The sequence below is a fragment of the Pan paniscus genome, chromosome 4 (genome assembly GCF_029289425.2).
Source record: "Pan paniscus chromosome 4, NHGRI_mPanPan1-v2.0_pri, whole genome shotgun sequence".
Classification (NCBI taxonomy): domain Eukaryota; kingdom Metazoa; phylum Chordata; class Mammalia; order Primates; family Hominidae; genus Pan; species Pan paniscus.
The window spans coordinates 136,082,576-136,102,112 of record NC_073253.2 but is presented as its reverse complement, the minus strand read 5'-3'; the positions used below and the strand labels follow the sequence as shown (position 1 = coordinate 136,102,112).

Below are 19,537 nucleotides of genomic sequence, written 5' to 3'. Positions count from 1 at the left end.
AAGACAACATATTTAAAACATGCATTTGAAAGTACAGCATATGGAGTAAGATTAAGAGTTCAGTGCCTAAGGACAAAAGAATAAACGCTTTGGGGGAATACTTTCACCAAAGATCAAAATGCCCTGAACGTCCTTAGAGTATTGTTCAGAGAAGACGGCTGTAAGGCAGGCCAAAATAAATATTCAGTAAAAAATGGATATCATCCAACCATAACTTGAGTTTCAAGATAGACCCAACTTGTGGAGAATGATTAATACTGTATTATGCCACTGAGAAAATTCAATTAATTATAAAAGGTTTCTAAAAACTAAACAATGTTCAAATTTTCACTATAAAATACGGTGAAAAAATAAATCTGAAACACTTTTAAAGTAACTACAATTTCCACAAATAGAATTTATGAGTTCTAAATTTAAATGGACTTACTTTGAGGCCATGATCAACATTTAAATCTTGCTCTTCGCCTACATCAACTGATCCCAGATCAGGAGGAAGGCAGGGGCTGAAGGCCATGAGGTCCGTCTTCGGTGGCCCCTCACCAGAGCACACCCTCTGCGACTGTTGTTGCGAGTATGACCAGCTCCCCACCGCACTGGAGCACACCAGAGTGGGCTTGCCCGCCCGGCACCCGCCCTCAGTGGGCAGTGCTGAGCACCGCAGCGCAGTGTACAGCAGCAGCGTGAGCACCAGCAGGCTAGATACCGCGCAGATGGCGATGATCAGGTACACGTTGACATCCACCAGCGCCGCTTCCGGACCCACAACGCCAGCCGACTGCCTCGATGACGCCTTTGGAGCCTGGCCGCTCTCCACCAGCGACACCAGAACCGTGGCCGTGGCGGTCAGCGCAGGTTCACCATGATCCTTCACCAGGACCAGCAGACGGTGGCGCGGAGAGTCCGCTTCGTCCAGGACACGAGTGGTGCTGATCTCGCCCGTGTACAGCCCCACGCGGAACGGGATGCGAGGGCTGCTTGCAGCTGGCTGCAGCTCATACGAAAGCCACGCGTTGTAGCCCGAGTCGGCGTCCACTGCGCGCACCTTCGCTACCACGTGGCCCGCGCCCACAGACCGCGGCACCAGCTCGCTCGCTGCGCCACCAGTGCCACCCACCCGAGGCTCCAGCAGTGCCGGCGCGTTGTCATTCTCGTCCAGCACGAACACCTGCAGCGTCACGTTGCTGCCCAGAGGCGGCACGCCCTCGTCGCGCGCGCTCACCTGGAACTGCAGCAGCTCTAGCTCCTCGTGGTCCAGCGGCTGCAGCGCGTACACCTTGCCGCTCTCCTTGTGCACCGAAACGTAGCTCGACAGCGAGCGCTCGCCCACCCGCCGCTCCACCAGCGAGTAGGACACCAGTGCGTTCTCCTGCGCGTCCGCGTCTCGCGCAGACACCGTGAAGATGTGGCAGCCCGGCGGGTTGTTCTCCTTCACGAACACCGTGTACTCGGGCTGCGCGAACGCCGGAGCATTGTCGTTCACGTCGGCCACCTCCACAGACAAGCTGGCGGTGGCCCACAGCGAAGGCCAGCCCCCGTCCCGCGCCGTCACCACCAGCTCATAGGCCGACACGCTCTCGCGGTCCAGGGCGCTGTCCAGCACCAACGAGTAGTAATTCTTGAAGGTGGACACCAGCTTGAAGGGGACATGGGGCATCAGGGAGCAAGTCACCTGCCCGTTGGCACCTGAATCGAGGTCGTTCACGCTAATTAGGGCGATGACAGTACCAAATTGAGCGTCTTCACGTACAGGCAAGGATAAGGAAGTCAGTGCTATCTCAGGAACGTTATCATTCTTATCCAAAATTCTCACTAAAACGGTGCAATGACCCGCCATGGGAGGATGGCCTTTGTCCGTGGCGTCAATGCGGATTTTGTATAAGTTTTCTTGTTCAAAATCCAAATTACCCCGAATCACTATTTCTCCCGTATTTCGATCTATGCTAAAGTGGTCAATAACCATAGTTTCAACAAGGCTATTAAAAGAATATGAAATTGCCCCATTGGCTCCTTCATCCGGATCAGAAGCATTCAGTTTGATAACTGTTGTTCCGTTGTCTGCGTTTTCGAATATTCTTACTTCATATTCAGACTGTTCGAAATTGGGAGCATTATCATTCACATCTAGCACTGTGACCAGCAGCTGAACAGTGCCTGTGAGCTCAGGTTTGCCCCCATCTGTGGCTGTCAGGAATAAGTCGTGCGCAGGAGCGTCCTCTCTGTCCAAGGATTTTCTTAATACGAGCTCAACCAGTTTATTCTCATCGTTCTTTGAATTCACATCTAGCATGAAGTAATCATGAAAGCTAAGCCTGTAGGTTAACACGGAGTTAGCTCCAACATCTGCATCGGACGCGCCCTCTAGCGGAAACCGAGAGTCTGGCATTCTGGATTCTGAAACAAACAGCTTTTGTTCTTTTACCCGGAACACTGGCGGGTTGTCATTAACATCCTTCACCTCCACGTCCACATGGAAAACCTGCAGCGGCCTGTCCACGATCACCTCCAGGTGGATGCTGCACTCCGCGCTCCGCCCGCACAGCTCCTCGCGGTCGATCCGAGAATTCACAAACAAAATGCCATTCTGCAGATTTACCTCCAGAAGGTCCCGGTGTCTTTTGGACGCCACCCGGAACAGGCGCGGCACCAGCTCCGCCAGCTCCAGCCCCAGGTCCTGCGCGATGCGGCCCACGAAGGTGCCGTGTTTGGCCTCCTCGGGTACGGAGTAGTGGAGCTGGCCGCTCCCCACCTTCCAGGCTGCGAGGAGCAGAAGCAAGAGTAGTAGTCGCCAGGATCCCAGGTCTCCTCGCCAGTGATAAACCATGTTAAATAGTCGTTTCCTATCAGAAAATAGTATCTTAATATAAAGATGAACGACTGTACTTTCAGAGTCTTTTAATCCAATTCCGCTGCATCTCCCATTGTTCGGCCTTTAGAGACAGATGCTGTCAGAGAAAAGACTTTGAACATTGACCAACCAGAACTTCTTGGTAGACAGCGACATCATGTGGCTTCAAAAGGTAATGATTACATGAATTACTTCCGCAATATCTGGGTTCTTCTATGCACTTTCTATTTCTTTATCATAATTTAATAGTAAATCCTTAACTTTATCAATTGCAGAGGCATTCATACTGTCTGGCTCCTTACATTAGTTTCAGCTAGGGATTTCTTCTTCATAAGGAAAGGAATTTCTTCCCAATATTTCAAATATCGTATCAATTAATAATAAATTTAAGTATGACCTGTATGTCATGGATATCAGAAATGTAAACTGTCCTCCATAGTTTCGTGTGGAAGAAATGCATTAATATTTATTTGGTCACCAGAAACACTGGTATATATTACTCTGAGGTGAGCATATAATTCTAACTTTTCTACATTTTATCTTCTTTTGTTCTTATTGTTAAATTTTTGCTTTTCTTTATTCAATAAATGTCAAATTGCCTGAACCGTTTTATTTACTAAAGTAATAAAAATGTATGTGCATATTCTTTACACTATTTCTCGATATCTCTATAGCTTGTTAAATTCAGCCTCTCACTTAAAACATTTTCCTTTATGATTTCTCTGACATGCCAAACTCTAGTAGTATTTCCATCATTGGCTTGTTAGTTCTTCATCTTTCTTCTGCTCCAAAAAGTGAGTATTTACCAGAATAATGCCTTTAAACTTTTTCCCCCAACTTTTTATTTAACGTTTCTATTTCCACGGCTTTAAACTAGCCTATTATTTGAAGTATTCTTAACTCCATATCTGCAACCCCCTATTTTCATTTTCTACCTGACATTTTTCCCAGTATACCCTAACACTGCCTAGAAAATGAGTCGACCAAAGTTAAAAGAATATCTAATCAATAATCACCCAAAACCCAAATCATTAAAAAATCACAATTTTTATAGCATAGTGATTCTCCACATTTACTCATATGTATTTTTATGACTTCTTTTCCTTTGCCTACCATATTTAAAGTTTGTATACATCCCATCTCTCCTTTCACGTGTGATAATTTCTGTCCTTATTAGTACAGCTTTCACTTGATTTCACTAAAATCTTCAACAAGTTTATCTTTCTATTGACTAATTGTCAAGACAGTAGACTTCCATCTGGGAGATACGCTACGTGACCATGAGCCAATCTTCTCAGTGCTAAGGCTAACCACTTTCCAATAGGAGTCATATTTTACAGAAAATATGTTGTCTCCTTCTTGGCACACTCTTTGTTCAAGGTTTTTCTTCTATTACTTCATCTTTTTCTGTCAAAATTCTATTCATCTTTCCAAGTCCACCTCAAAAGTAAATTCTCCATGGATTCATCATGAATGCCTTCATTGTAGGCGATTAAGAGCTCCTCCAAATTTCTACAAAATTCTTACCAAAAACGTAGGTTAAATAGGAAAGGCGAATAAGGGTATTTTCTGTGAAATGATTTAAATTTGTCATCACATTATTTACCCCAAAAAATCTCTGTAGTTGACTCTAAATAGTAGCAAACAATTTGTAAAGAAAATAGTATTTCTCGATATCTCAGGAGTTTGAGACCAGCCTGGGCAACATGGTAAGACCCCATCTCTACAAAAAATACAAAAATTAGCTGGGCATGGTGGTGTGTGCCTATAGTCCCAGCAACTTGGGAGGCTGAGGTAGGAAGATCACTTGAGCCCAGGAGGCAGAGATTGCAGTAAGCCCAGATTGTGCCACTGCACTGCAGTCTGGGCTACAGAGTGAGACCCTGTCTCAAAAATAATAATCATCATCATCATAATAATTGATTAATACAGCTTAGGTGGCTAAGGAGGATCCCCTATCAACTTCAGGTATTTCCCAAGATAAATAGGATATTTAAAACTTTAATAATATGCTAGGAAGGTTTTAAATATACATGCATGTAAGCATAAAAACAAAGCAATAAAAACAGATTACAATTACCGTCTTTGAAGGTCAAGGATATTTATAGATTTTTCCACAAAACTGAATATTCTTTCAACAAGAGCAGCAAACTTGGTCTGCTTATGTGAATGACATATTACGGCTTAATGGTAAATAATTCTATTGATTATCAGACAGGTTTTTGACTTTGCATACCTCTATCCTTATTCACATTGAAAAGAAAACAGTAACATATCCTAAAATAATTTACTAAAGTATATTAGAATATTAGGAACAGTGAAAATTGATTGTCAGTTCTGGGTTTTTATTTTATTTTATTTTATTATTTCATTTTATTTTATTTTTGAGGCAAGGTATTGCTCTGTCACCTAGGCTGGAGTTCAGTGGCATGATAACTGCAGCTTGGACCTCCTTGGCTCAAGTGATCCTCCCACCTCAGTTTCTCGAGTAGCTGAAACTACAGACATGCATCACCATGCATAGCTAATTTTACAAAGTCTCTACAAAAGATGCACAAGCTGGTCTCAAACTACTAGACTGAAGCAATCCTCCTGCCTCGGCCTCCCGAAATGCTGGGGTTAAAGGTGTGTGCCACCATGCCCCGTTAACTATCATTTTTTTAACCAACCAAATTATTTGTAAAAAATTTTTTAAAGTCTAGACAATTCGGTTATTGTTTCATTAATGTCCCTAATATAGTACTGGATGAATAAATCATGATATATCCATAAAAGAAAATAAGATGCAAATACTTTTAAAAATAAGAAAGCAAATAATCAAAAACAAGGAATAAGCGCTAATGAAATAATATGCCACAAAACCCAATATATAATTTAGGCTGGATGCGGTGGCTCACTCCTGTAATCCCAGCACATTGGGAGGCTGAGGCAGTCAGATCACTTGAGCCCCAGATTTCGAGACCAGCCGGGGCAACATGGTGAAACTCTGTTTCTACTAAAAATACAAAAAAAAAAAAAATTAGCATGGCTTGGTTGTTGGCGTCTTTAATCCCAGCTACTTGGGAGACTGAGGCATGAGAACTGCTTGTACCAGAGAGGCGGATTTTGCAGTGAGCTGAGATCACACCACTGCACTCCAGAGAGGGCGACAGAGTAAAACTCTGTCAAACACACACACACACACACACACACACACTATATATATGTATATATATATGTGTATATATATATATAAAACTTAAAGTGGAAAAACAAAAAGTGCAGAAAGGTAGGGTTCTACTGTAATCACTTCTTTTTTTTAAAAAAAGGAAAGATGAAAGGCAGGCTGGGTGTGGTTGTTCGTGTCTGCAATCCCAATACTCTGGGAGGCCAAGGTAGGAGGATCGCTTGAAGCCAGGAGTTCAAGACCAGCCTGGGAAACAAGACTCCACCCTGTCTCTACAAATATAAAATAAAATTAGCCAGGCGCAATGACACGCAAACTGTATTCCCAGCTACTCCAGAGGCTGAGATGGGAGGATCCTGTGAGCCCAGGACTTTCAGGTTGCAGTGGGCTATAATCCCACCACTGCATTTCAGCAGCCTGGGTGATGGAGTGAGAGCGTGTCTTGAAAGAAGAAAGAAAAAAGAAAAAGAATGAAAGAAAAAGGAAGAAAGAAAGAAAGAAAGAGAAAGGAAGGAAGGAAGGGGCAAATTATAAAATATATATATTGGCGATTTACAATTTGGTGATTGTAAATATATTTATATAATTTGGCAATAATAATCTTGGGAATATACAAAAAAACTTAAACTGCTTCAGAAATTCAGAAAGGTAAAGTAAATGGTTTGGGGTTTGAGGAGGCAAGGAGATTTTTTACTACGTACTAGATTTCACTCTTTGAAATTTTGAATGTGAATATATTTCTTATACAAACAAGGAACAAAATAAAAAATACTATTAAACTGCCATTTAAACTATTTTAAATTGTTCATATTAATTCTTCATGAACATGGCAAATACATTTCAACAAAGTAAGTTAAAAAGAAGTCAGTGCTACACAAATATGATAAAAACAAGATAAATAGATGTAAAAGAAATGCTTAAAATTCAAGTTCTAGACTAAAGATAAAAAGGCAAAATTGAACAGATGATTTTGACACAGGTATATTTTATAAAATGAGGACAATACATAGAATAAAATATTAGGTAACATATATATTAAATTTGTTTACTATAGCGTTTATAGGTATTGATTATCAAAATATGGAAATGTAAATATTTGATTTTGTAAATACACTATAGAAGAAAGGTGAATCCATTGCTCCAGTTAGCAAAGTCCTTCTCCAAAAATGGAGAGTAGCCAACATAAACCATAGATTTTGATCTATAGTATTACGCATCCCAAAACAAAAGTGTATATTAAACGTACTTCCAAATAATTAGTGCAAATATAGCATAACACTAAAAAATAATAATTATATATAAAGCTATCAACTAAAAAAAATTATGAAAGAAAATTTAAGGAGACAAATTGAACTAATTGTTTTAAAATTGTTGGAAACAAGATTATTTATGACTCACATTGTCTGTAGAGGATGGACCCTGAGGAAGGCTGGGACTGAAGGCCATGAGGTCTGTCTTGGGTGGGCCCTCTCCAGAGCACACCCTCTGCCGCCTCTGCTGGGAGAATGACCAGCTCCCCACCGCGCTGGAGCACACCAGAGTGGGCTTTATCAAACTACATGCGCCCTCAGAGGACGGCGCTGAGCACCGCAACGCCGTGTACAGCAGCAGGGTAAGCACCAACAGACTGGACACCGCGCAGATGGCGATGATCAGGTACACGTTGACATCCACCAGCTCGGTCTCTGGGCCTGCAATGCCCAACGATGCCCGCGACGACGCCTTTGGTGCCTGGCCGCTTTCCACCAGCGACACCAGCACTGTGGCTGTGGCTGTCAGCGAGGGCTCCCCGTGGTCCTTCACAAGCACCAGAAGGCGGTGGCGCGGTGCGTCCGTCTCATCTAGGGCTCGTGTCGTGCTGATCTCGCCAGTGTACAGCCCCACGCGGAACGGGATGCTCGCACCGGCCGCCACCGGTTGCAACTCATACGAAAGCCACGCGTTGTAGCCTGAGTCAGCGTCAACTGCACGTACCTTCGCCACCACATGGCCCGCGCCCACAGACCGCGGCACAAGCTCTCTCACTGCGCCACCAGTGCCACCCACCCGAGGCGCCAGCAGTGCCGGCGCGTTGTCGTTCTCGTCCAGCACGAACACCTGCAGCGTCACGTTGCTGCCCAGAGGCGGCACGCCCGCATCGCGCGCGCTCACCTGGAACTGCAGCAGCTCCAGTTCCTCGTGGTCCAACGGCTGCAGCACGTACACCTTGCCGCTCTCCTTGTGCACCGACACGTAGCTCGACAGCGCGCGCTCGCCCACCCGCAGCTCCACCAGCGAGTAGGACACCAGTGCGTTCTTCTGCGCGTCCGCGTCCCCCGCCGACACAGTGAAGATGTGGCAGCCCGGCGGGTTGTTCTCCTTCACGAACACCGTATACTCGGGCTGCGCGAACGCTGGTGCGTTGTCGTTCACGTCGGCCACCTCCACGGACACGCTAGCCGTGGCCCACAGAGAAGGCGAGCCCCCGTCCCGCGCGGTAACCACCAGCTCATAGGCCGAAACACTCTCGCGGTCCAGAGCGCTGTCCAGCACCAATGAATAGTAATTCTTGAAGGTGGACACCAACTTGAAGGGAACGTGGGGCGTCAGGGAGCAGGTAACCTGTCCGTTGACTCCAAAATCTCGGTCAAATACGCTAATCAATGTGATGACGGTACCTGGTTGGGAGTCCTCTGGAATAGGGAGAGACAGGGAAGTGAGAGTCAACTGTGGAGCATTGTCATTTACATCCACAACTTCCACAAGAACTGTACAATGACCAGCCAGGGGTGGGAAGCCTTTATCGACAGCCTCGACTGGGATCTTGTGTGCTCTACTTTCTTCAAAATCCATATGTCCTATCACTGTGATTGCCCCACTTAAGGGGTCCATGTGGAACTTGGATTTTATATCTGGAGAAACATCACTGGAGAAGGAGTAAATAATATCCCCATTCAAGCCTTCGTCTAAATCTGAGGCATTGGGGTGAATCACCAGCGTTCCGATAGAAACGTTTTCTGGTAATTTCACCGTATACAGGGTTCTGTCGAACACTGGGGCATTGTCATTGTTGTCCAGTACAGTGATGAGTAATTGAACGGTGCCAGTCAGCTCGGGTTTGCCTCCATCGGTGGCCGTGAGCAATAAATGAAGCTCCGGAGTTTCTTCTCTGTCTAAAAGTTTCCGTAATACAAGTCCAAGAGGTTTTACCTGCTGGTTGCTGGTTGGCACGTCCAGGAAGAAATACTCATTGGGGCTCAGTCTGTAAGTGAGCAGGGCGTTCTCCCCGATATCTGCATCGGACGCGCCCTCTAGTGGAAACCGAGAGTCAAGCGGCCTGGATTCCGCGATGAACAGATTCTTTTGTGTCGCTGGGAACACCGGAGGGTTGTCGTTAATGTCCTTCACCTCCACGTCCACATGGAAAACCTGCAGCGGCCTTTCCACGATCACCTCCAGGTGGATGCTGCACTCCGCGCTCCGCCCGCACAGCTCCTCGCGGTCGATCCGAGAATTCACAAACAAAATGCCATTCTGCAGATTTACCTCCAGAAGATCCCCACGGAATTTGCACACCGCCCGGAACAGGCGCGGCACCAGCTCCGCCAGCTCCAGCCCCAGGTCCTGCGCGATGCGGCCCACGAAGTTGCCATGTTTAGCCTCCTCGGGGACCGAGTAGTGGAGCTGGCCTCTCCCTGCCTCCCAAGCTGCTAGAATTATAATAAACAGCAGTAGATGTCGGCCCCCTGGGTCGTATCCATTCGGGCACACCATTTCAAATTATTGGCTTGTTTTTCTAGTCAGCAAAACTTGCCTTCGAATTTATAGGAATGTTTTTATCCCTTCATTTCAATCTCGATGTGTGGCCATTGTTGTGCATCCAAAGAGTGAAAGAGAGTGGAGCGTCTTTCCAGTGCGAAAAGGAATGACTTCCTTTTGCTGATTATGAAAGAATTTGCGGTAAAGAGCGACATCATGTGGCCATCATGTAAGTAAGAATTACAAACCATTACAAACTATTAATCAGATGAAAAGTTTTATTTCAAACTCTGAATTTTTTTCTTCATTGTTGTTAAAGGTTAAAATAGTATTTCTCATGATTGTTAGAAGCATTCTTAGGCGACTGATGGCTTTTGAATACTCATTGTTACCAGAACTGTAGCTTCCTCATGCCTTAGAAAAACTTTTTTTCACACAGTTTTAAATAAAGATAGAAACCTAAGTGACAACATGAATTTAAACAACTGCAAGTTTAAATTCCTTTGATCTAGATCCCAGGAAACTTCATATTCTTGATTCAGTATCACTTGTTAAGAAAAATCCTGTACTCTTTTAGGGACCCAGGATCTCAAGAATCTACTGATTGATGAAAGAGAAACTTAGAAAGCGGTGTGTGTGTGTGTGTGTGTGTGTGTGTGTGTGTGTGTGTGTGTGTTTTCTTTTTAGGAGGCAAGAAACATTAGCAACTATCCAGACACTTCTCTTGGGAAAACAAAATAAGAGAAGGTTTGGGGAATCTTTGAAGGGGAAGAATTTGTATCATGTGAACTTTTTGAGGAGGAAGTATTCTGAATTTTTTGCTTTAGCAGAATCTATATATACTGTTTCAGGAGTTCATCATTTTATATTTGTTTCCTCATTCTATCCTTTCGAACACTTGTGTGTTATGAATATATGCCTATTTTTACAATCTCAAATATGATTTGTATTATTTCTTTTAAAATGTAAGTTTATTTTATTAGATAAATTTCAGTGCTCAGCCATCTCACATACAGCAGCCCTTTGATCAAGTCTTGAGGTATTTCATCCTTTTTGGATCTACCTTACTGTGTTCGTTTTCTTGAATGTTTCACTCCAATGTTCCCAACGGCATGTAAAATAATTATGTCTGTTTTCAGATGCTTTCCTAAATAAGTTTTTATAATTGCTGCTCTCCTGGTGTATTGCAGTAGCTTCTTATTGTGTAACCTGTCCATTCCTATTTCATTCTCCTTCATTTAATCCTTGCAGTCATCTTCCTTTAATACTTTTTATTCGTATTGCTTCACACTTTTTGACAGCTTTCAAATGACTTTGAAGAGTGTCAAAATTACTTGTCTAGTACTCAAAGTTATACAAAAGGTTTTTCTCATATTACTTTTCTTGCTTTATATCACACTCTCTCTTATGGGAACCATGTGCTTTACCCAAAGTGGACTATTCCTCATTTCTAGGTACATTTGGAATTTTCTGTGTACTCACTTAAGTTACTCTCTTCTCATGAATACCTATTAGTCTCCATATTCTCCCAGGGAGAACTCTTTCCATTTTATAACCAGTAAAACATCATGACTCTTCACGGTCTCCTTCAACAAGGGAAAAAGGCAAAGATTTTTTTCCAATTCCAATAACACTATGATGTACCTTTCTAGCACCTCTTACAATATTCTTGCTTTTACTATCATCGTATTTATGTAGGATACTTACCTTTATTTATCTATTAAATTTGAAACCAGGTCTTGTTAATTCGATGATTCTCAGCAGGCACAGTGTGATACTCTTAAAGACCCTCCTAGGAACTTTTTAAAAAACATTTACTCACTAGCAACGCTATAGTTCTCTACTTCCTAAGAAAGTATGCTGTTTTGAGGCTGTTAGATATCATTAGCTACACAAATGGTGATCTTCAGTATAATCAGAGACAATTCTGCCACTCTTAAGTATGTAGAGTTAGTTTTTTTAAATTTTAGTGCAATATTAATTACACGCTTAAAAATTATCATGTACTTCTTTTAGAAAACAGAAAATACCACTACCAGTTTCTGCCATTTCAAGAACGGAAAATGCTCACATTAGGAAACACAAACCACAACTCAGTCCTCTAATGGCCCTTAAGCAACTTTTAAATGTGGGCAAATACACCATTCATGCTTAATGTAGTCTAATATTTCCTGGGAACATGGACAACACAAAAAGTCAAAACCAACTCCAGGAAATCACTGAGGACTCAGCAGGTTAAATGTCTTTTGAATTCATAAAACTTTTCCACTGTCCAAGTCTTAATTCAATTTTCAACTTTGAAACACACATTTTAAATTGCTTTTAAGGTAGAACATGGCATTTAAAATGTTAGCGACATCTCAGATTAATTTGGTAATTATGGCCTCACTATGAATAACAAAAATTCAATCTTTACATAAAATGAAAACAATATGGAATCCGTAATGAGAGTTTCCTAGCATAAAATGACATAAAGTTTTTCTTTTCCTCTTCGGAAAACTAGTAGCAAATTTTTTAAGCACTTGCTATTTGGCAAACACAGTTATAAGCGCCTTACAATATCAACTTACTAAAGCTTTATGACAATTCTATCATTGAAACTAGTGTTTATCATTCCAACTTTACAGAAGAAACTGAAATAGAGGTGAAACAATCCATCCACAAAACAAAATTGGTAGTGATGAAATTTAGGCAAGGGAGGATAACACCAAAACTCACACTTAATCACTACTTTTTGCTGCTTTTCATTCAAAGAAATAATGACTAGCCAAGCATAGTGGCTCACACCTATAATCTTAGTACTTTGGGAGGCCAAGGTGGGCAGATCACTTGCACCCAGTAGTTTGAGACCAGCCTGGGCAACATGGAGAAACCCCATCTCTTAAAAAAAAAAAAAAAAAAAAAAGGTGGGGGGCATGGTGGCGCTCGTGTGTAATCCCAGCTACTCCAGAGGCTGAGGTGAGAGAATCACTTGAGCCCAGGCATTCGAGGGTGCAGTGAGCCATTATTGCACCACTGTACTCCAGCATGGGTGACAGAGCAAGACCCTGTCACACACACACACACATACAAAATAGTGAATAGTTTAAATTACTGTGTAGAAACAATGAAAACACTAATACAAAAAATAGATTTAGACTCCATGAAGAGAAGACCATCAAGTGAAATTCAAACAGAAATAAGAGAGCCGCAATGCCAGAGGAATGCAGTTTTCATATAAATTTACTTGATCACAAGGTCTAAATTCTGTTGAATCACTATTTTTCCATTACTTAGATCGGTAGTAAATAAATCAATAACCATAACAACCAGAAGTATTCAGGCTGATAACTATTGTTTTTGTCCTTTATTCCTCAATGGTTTAAAAGGGGGACAATAAATAAACACTATTGCCTCCTGGAATCACAAGTCTGAAAAGGGAACCACAGATAAAAACTATGATGATCAGAGTTCTTACACAAAATGGATAAAATCAAAGCGTTAGCTTAATAAAAGTGTCGACAGAAAAACATTGAAATGAAAAGTGTAAAAGCATAAGTGATACACTGGTGCTCAAATTTCAATATATGATCAAAAAAGAGTATATGTAAAAAAATTCTCCTAAAGCTCAAAGGCAAACAAATGAAAATCCCATATAATTAATCAGAAAAAAAATGCTACTATGAATTTGAATTAAAATGCAACAGAAAACGACATATCCAAGAATATTTTGGTTTGAAGACAAAAATTCTGAGGTGCAGATTGTGGACAGTGATTTCTAATTTCACTTAAATTATGAATATTAAAGAAGCAAAGAGATTATAATAAGAAACACAATAAAATGAAAATATGTAATTTTGTAAAATTAATTAAAAATTAAAAACAGAAATATAGAAAACAAATATGAGGAAAACAATTATAAATTTAAAATAAAAATTAACTGTTAATTATGAAAATTCACTTACTTTGGCATCATGATCTTCATTTAAATCCTGATTCTCCGCCTTACCCATCATAATAGGACAAGGTGAAAGGCTGGGGCTAAAGGCCATGAGATCCATCTTGGGTGGGCCCTCCCCGGAGCACACCCTCTGCCGCCTCTGCTGCGAGTACGACCAGCTCCCCACCGCGCTGGAGCACACCAGCGTGGGCTTGTCCGCCGTGCACGCGCCCTCGGTGGATGGCGCCGAGCACCGCAGCGCTGTGTACAGCAGTAGCGTGAGGACCAGCAGGCTGGATACCGCGCAGATGGCGATGATCAGGTACACGTTGACATCCACCAGCGCCGCCTCTGGGCCCGCGGCGCCCACCGACGCCCGCGATGACGCCTTTGGAGCCTGGCCACTCTCCACCAGCGACACCAGAACCGTGGCCGTCGCTGTCAGCGCCGGCTCACCGTGGTCTTTCACCAGCACCAGCAGCCGGTGGCGCGGAGAGTCCGCTTCGTCCAGGACACGAGTGGTGCTGATCTCGCCCGTGTACAGCCCCACGCGAAACGGGAAGCGAGCGCTGCTTGCCGGGGGCTGCAGCTCATACGAAAGCCACGCGTTGTAGCCTGAGTCGGCGTCCACTGCGCGCACCTTCGCCACCACTTGGCCTGCACCCACTGACCGCGGCACCAGCTCGCTCACTGCACCACCAGTACCACCCACCCGAGGCGCCAGCAGCGCCGGCGCGTTGTCGTTCTCATCCAGCACGAACACCTGCAGCGTCACGTTGCTGCCCAGAGGCGGCACGCCCGCGTCGCGCGCGCTCACCTGAAACTGCAGCAGCTCTAGCTCCTCGTGGTCCAGCGGCTGCAGCGCGTACACCTTGCCGCTCTCCGCGTGCACCGAAATGTAGCTCGACAACGCGCGCTCGCCCACCCGCCGCTCCACCAGCGAGTAGGACACCAGCGCGTTCTCCTGCGCGTCCGCGTCTCGCGCAGACACCGTGAAGATGTGGCAGCCCGGCGGGTTGTTCTCCTTCACGAACACCGTGTACTCGGGCTGCGCGAACGCCGGAGCATTGTCGTTCACGTCGGCCACCTCCACAGACAAGCTGGCGGTGGCCCACAGCGAAGGCCAGCCCCCGTCCCGCGCGGTTACCACCAACTCATAGGCCGACACGCTCTCGCGGTCCAGGGCACTGTCCAGCACCAACGAGTAGTAATTCTTGAAGGTGGACACCAGCTTGAAAGGGACGTGAGGCGTCAGCGAGCAGTTCACCTGCCCGTTGGCACCTGAATCGAGGTCGTTCACGCTAATTAGGGCGATGACAGTACCAAATTGAGCGTCTTCACGTACAGGCAAGGATAAGGAAGTCAGTGCTATCTCAGGGATGTTATCATTTTTATCCAAAATTCTCACTAAAACGGTGCAATGACCCGCCATGGGAGGATGGCCTTTGTCCGTGGCGTCAATGCGGATTTTGTATAAGTTTTCTTGTTCAAAATCCAAATTACCCCGAATCACTATTTCTCCCGTATTTCGATCTATGCTAAAGTGGTCAATAACCATGGCTGCAACAAGGCTATTAAAAGAATATGAAATTGCCCCATTGGCTCCTTCATCCCGATCAGAAGCATTCAGTTTGATAACTGTTGTTCCGTTGTCTGCATTTTCGAATATTCTTACTTCGTATTCAGACTGTTCGAAAGTGGGAGCATTATCATTCACATCCAGCACTGTGACCAGCAGCTGAACAGTGCCTGTGAGCTCAGGTTTGCCCCCATCTGTGGCTGTCAGGAATAAGTTGTGTGCAGGAGCTTCCTCTCTGTCCAAGGATTTCTTTAATAAGAGCCCAATTTGTTTATTGTCATCACTGTTTATTTTCACATCTAGCCCGAAGTATTCGCTAGAACTGAGTTTATAGGTTAAGATGGAATTTGAGCCAACATCTGCATCGGACGCGCCCTCCAGTGGAAACACAGAATCTGGCAGCCTAGATTCGTAAATCAGCACTCTTTGTTCCTCTACCGGGAACAAGGGCGGGTTGTCGTTAATGTCCCTCACCTCCACGTCCACATGGAAAACCTGCAGCGGCCTGTCCACGATCACCTCCAGGTGGATGCTGCACTCCGCGCTCCGCCCGCACAGCTCCTCGCGGTCGATCCGAGAATTCACAAACAAAATACCATTCTGCAGATTTACCTCCAGAAGGTCCTCTCGGTCTTTGGAGGCCATCCTGAACAGGCGCGGCACCAGCTCCGCCAGCTCCAGCCCCAGGTCCTGCGCGATCCGGCCCACGAAGGTGCCGTGTTTGGCCTCCTCGGGTACGGAGTAGTGGAGCTGGCCGCTCCCCACCTTCCAGGCTGCGAGGAGCAGAAGCGGGAGGAGCAGACATTGCTTTCCCAATCTATCTTCCGGGGTAAACACCATGTCAAATACCTCTAGTTTTATTTCCATTAGAAGATCTTCCGCATAAAGATAAAATACTGTATGTTCCGGAATTTATTAATCCATTTCTTCTGCGTCCGCCATCATTCAACAGTCAGGGAATGATGCAGTAATAGAAGAAATTTGAATGTTGGCTAGCTATAACTTCATGGTAGACAGCGACATCATGCGGCTCCAAAAGGTAAGAAATCAATTCACGTAACAGTGCTATACCATATATTTTTAAAACGGTATCTTCTTTTCTCTACTTTTATAGTAAACCCTCCTCACGTTTGTAATTTGCACGGTCAGTGTTATCCCGACTTCTTTTATTAATTTAAAGTAAGGGATCTAATTATTCACAGCTAAACAACTTTTCTACCAATATTTGCAACATTAGTATCAACCAGTTCAGCAAATTTAAGTGTTAACGGAACTGCTTTTTAAATCAGAAATGTAAACTATTCTACACTCTTGGTAGAAAAGAAACTTGCCCACATCTGTCTTTCCTAGGACATGCTATTATATAGTGCTCTAGGGAAAAAATGTAACTTAAAATTATCAAATTTTGGTTGAATTTTTAAAGCCTTATAGATTATTGAAGTCCATGCTTTCTTTGTTCAATAAATATCAGATGCTCTTAAGGTTCTTCTGTGTAATGATGGAAGATAAAATTCTAGAGCATATTCTTTATCACATTTAATTTATCTGCAGCTTATATTAGGATTCTTGCTTAAAATATTTTCTTTTCATATACTTCACCACTTCAAATTCTAGTGGAATTTCTACCCATTGTGCTTTGCTGTTTTTGATTCTTCAGCTGTTCTTAAATGATCTCGTTTTTCTCTCTCAACTTCAACCCTGTCCCATATCCTTTCCTTTAATTGTTCTCACTCACTTCCAAGTTTTGAATAAGACTTTTATTGAGGTATTTACAAATCCATATCTGCATCCCTTCTTTCTATGTTTCTAATTGTCACTTTCACCTATACATGCTGACTCCTAGAAAATAGTTTGTTAAATAGCAAGGCATGAGCAATTATTAATAATCCCCAAATTCAAATTTTTAAATTCATATTTTTAATGACATGAGCATTTCCCATGTCACCTATATTACTTTTTAAATTACTCCTTTTCCCTGGCTTGCCTTATTCCACATCCACCTAAGTCCATCTGTCTTTCACATGCTATCATATTTATCTTTATGAGTACAGCTTTCATTGAATTTTACTAAACCTAGAAATTGCAAGACATTTGAGAAACTTCTAGTAACCTAATATATAATCACATGTTAGGTAATCAACATTTTGCAGGTTATTTTCAATTACTCTCCAATATGAATCTTATTTTTCTGACAATATAGACCACTTGCTCTTCCTCTTTCTCAATACCACCTTTGTTTTAGCTGGGTTTTTTAAATTACGTCTACAATTTACTTGCAAAAATGTTACCCTCATATAAAAGTCAGGGCCAAATATCAACTTCACCCTTAATTTAACCTTAATGTTATCCATTTGAAGTGATTAAACCCCTCCTTCAAAGGAGAAAAATAGAGTCACCAATAAGACTTTTCAAATGACATGATCATCTTCACCTTACTCCAAAATTCTGATATACAGTAAAATGCCTCACAGATGATTGTGACACAAAGCCTTTTCTTCCATGTGAAATTCTATCTTAAAATAATTAACCTGGATCTATTTAGTAGTTCTTATTACTGACTTTCTATTGCAGTTATTTTGGGCAAACAAAGGGTTCAATTTCTTAACCAAAAACAATCCCCAAAACAAGAGGTTCCTATAAAAAAGACAAGCTGCACAAAATATACATAAAGACGATATATAAAGAGATATATAAATAGTTTATATCACAAAACTTGATTTTTTTAAATGTGACCATTGTTAACTTTAGATTTATAGAATGACAAAAACTATTTCTCAATTTCTAGGACTTCCTCAAAGTAGCTCAGGATATTAGGAATATATAAATAGCATGATAGAAGGGTACTTATAAAATTGAATGCATATGAGAATAAAAGAAACAGGCAAAGCAACAGAAATAGGGAATTCACATTTTATCATGTAAAGTGTGGACTATTTACTACCTATAAATCCATACTTTTCCCCTCAAAAGAGTAGACAAATGGTTCTCATTATTTCAGATGGAGAGGACACCTGTCTAGCATAGTCTCAAACATACAGCTTTAATAAACAACTCTTTGTAAACAACTCAAGAGGGGAGTTTGTATCATGGTATATTTATTTTTTTAATCTAAAAGTAACAACAAGCAGTAAAATTTCCCAACCAAAATATAGTAGAATTTGCACAACTGAGGAGATTCACAGTTACTCCTCATCAATATAATAATTTAGGCCAGGCGCGATGGCTCACGCCTGCAATCCCAGCACTTTGGGAGGCTGAGGCGGGTAAATCACCTGAGATTAGGAGTTCGAGACCACCATGACCAACATGGTGAAACCCCGTCTCTAGTAAATACAAAAAATTAGCCAGGTGTGGGCACATGCCTGTAATCCCAGCTACTTGGGAAGATAAGGCAGGAGAATCGCTTGAACCTGGGAGGCCAAGATTGCACCATTGCACTCGTTTGGGCAACAAGAGCAAAATTCTGTATCAAAATATCTGATATATATATTATTATTATATATTTATTATATATATTATATAAAATATATAATATATATTAGATATATTAGATATTTTAGGTATTTATATATCTAATATATATTAGATATATTGAAAAATATGCAAATTTCCAGAAAATTAAATCATTGTTCCACTAAATGTTAATGTTAAGGGAAAAATAACCAATCACATACCTACACAATGGAACACCATAGATCCAGATAAAAGAAAAACAAATCTACTTCAGTAATGATAATTCATGATCATCAAGATACATTAGTAAATGAAAAAAGCAAGATTAAAATCAATACTCATATGTTTTTTAAGGGGGTAGGGAAGTTTATTTGTATATGAAAAAAATCTCTAGAAGGATACCAGAGAATGTTTTGGCTTCATGAAGGAGGTGAAAGGGAAAATTTAACTGTATTCTTTTGCACCTTTAGAACAGTAAACCATGTATATGTGTTTCCTATTCAAAAAATCAATAAAATGAAAAATATAATTTTTAAATTACAATTATCAAATTCATCATGGGTATACAGGTGAACTGCTTAGGCAAAGTTGAAATAAACCATATACTGCAAAAATACAATTGAAAACAAACTAAATTAGTGTAATGAAATAATAATTAATTTAAATTCAATAGAAACAAAAACGCAAAATTGGAAGGGTGGTGTTAAAACATTTTTATAGGCCAGGCACTCTTGCTCAATCCTGTAATCTTAGTAATTCGGGAGGCTGAGATGGGAGCATGGCTTCAAACCAGGAGTTCAAGACCAGCCTGGGCAAAGTAGCAAGACCCCTATCTCT

General features: G+C 42.2%; 1 protein-coding gene across 9 annotated transcripts in view; it reads right to left on the bottom strand.

The window, feature by feature from the left end:
- The window catches only part of LOC100992160 (protocadherin alpha-11), a 229,923-nt gene that overhangs the window by 167,599 nt on the left and 42,787 nt on the right, over nucleotides 1-19,537 (bottom strand). The window contains exon 1 of one of the 9 annotated variants that reach the window (XM_057302352.2): nucleotides 13,694-17,681. The exons of 5 other annotated variants lie outside the window; for them this stretch is intronic. In XM_057302352.2, coding sequence (XP_057158335.1) covers nucleotides 13,694-16,114 — 2,421 coding nt within the window. In that variant the 5' untranslated portion in view covers nucleotides 16,115-17,681. Of the gene's footprint in view, nucleotides 1-427; nucleotides 7,350-7,409; nucleotides 13,598-13,693; nucleotides 17,682-19,537 lie in introns of those variants that run through there. 3 more of the 9 variants (XM_057302353.2, XM_034960634.4, XM_034960631.3) reach the window with 3 other exon arrangements.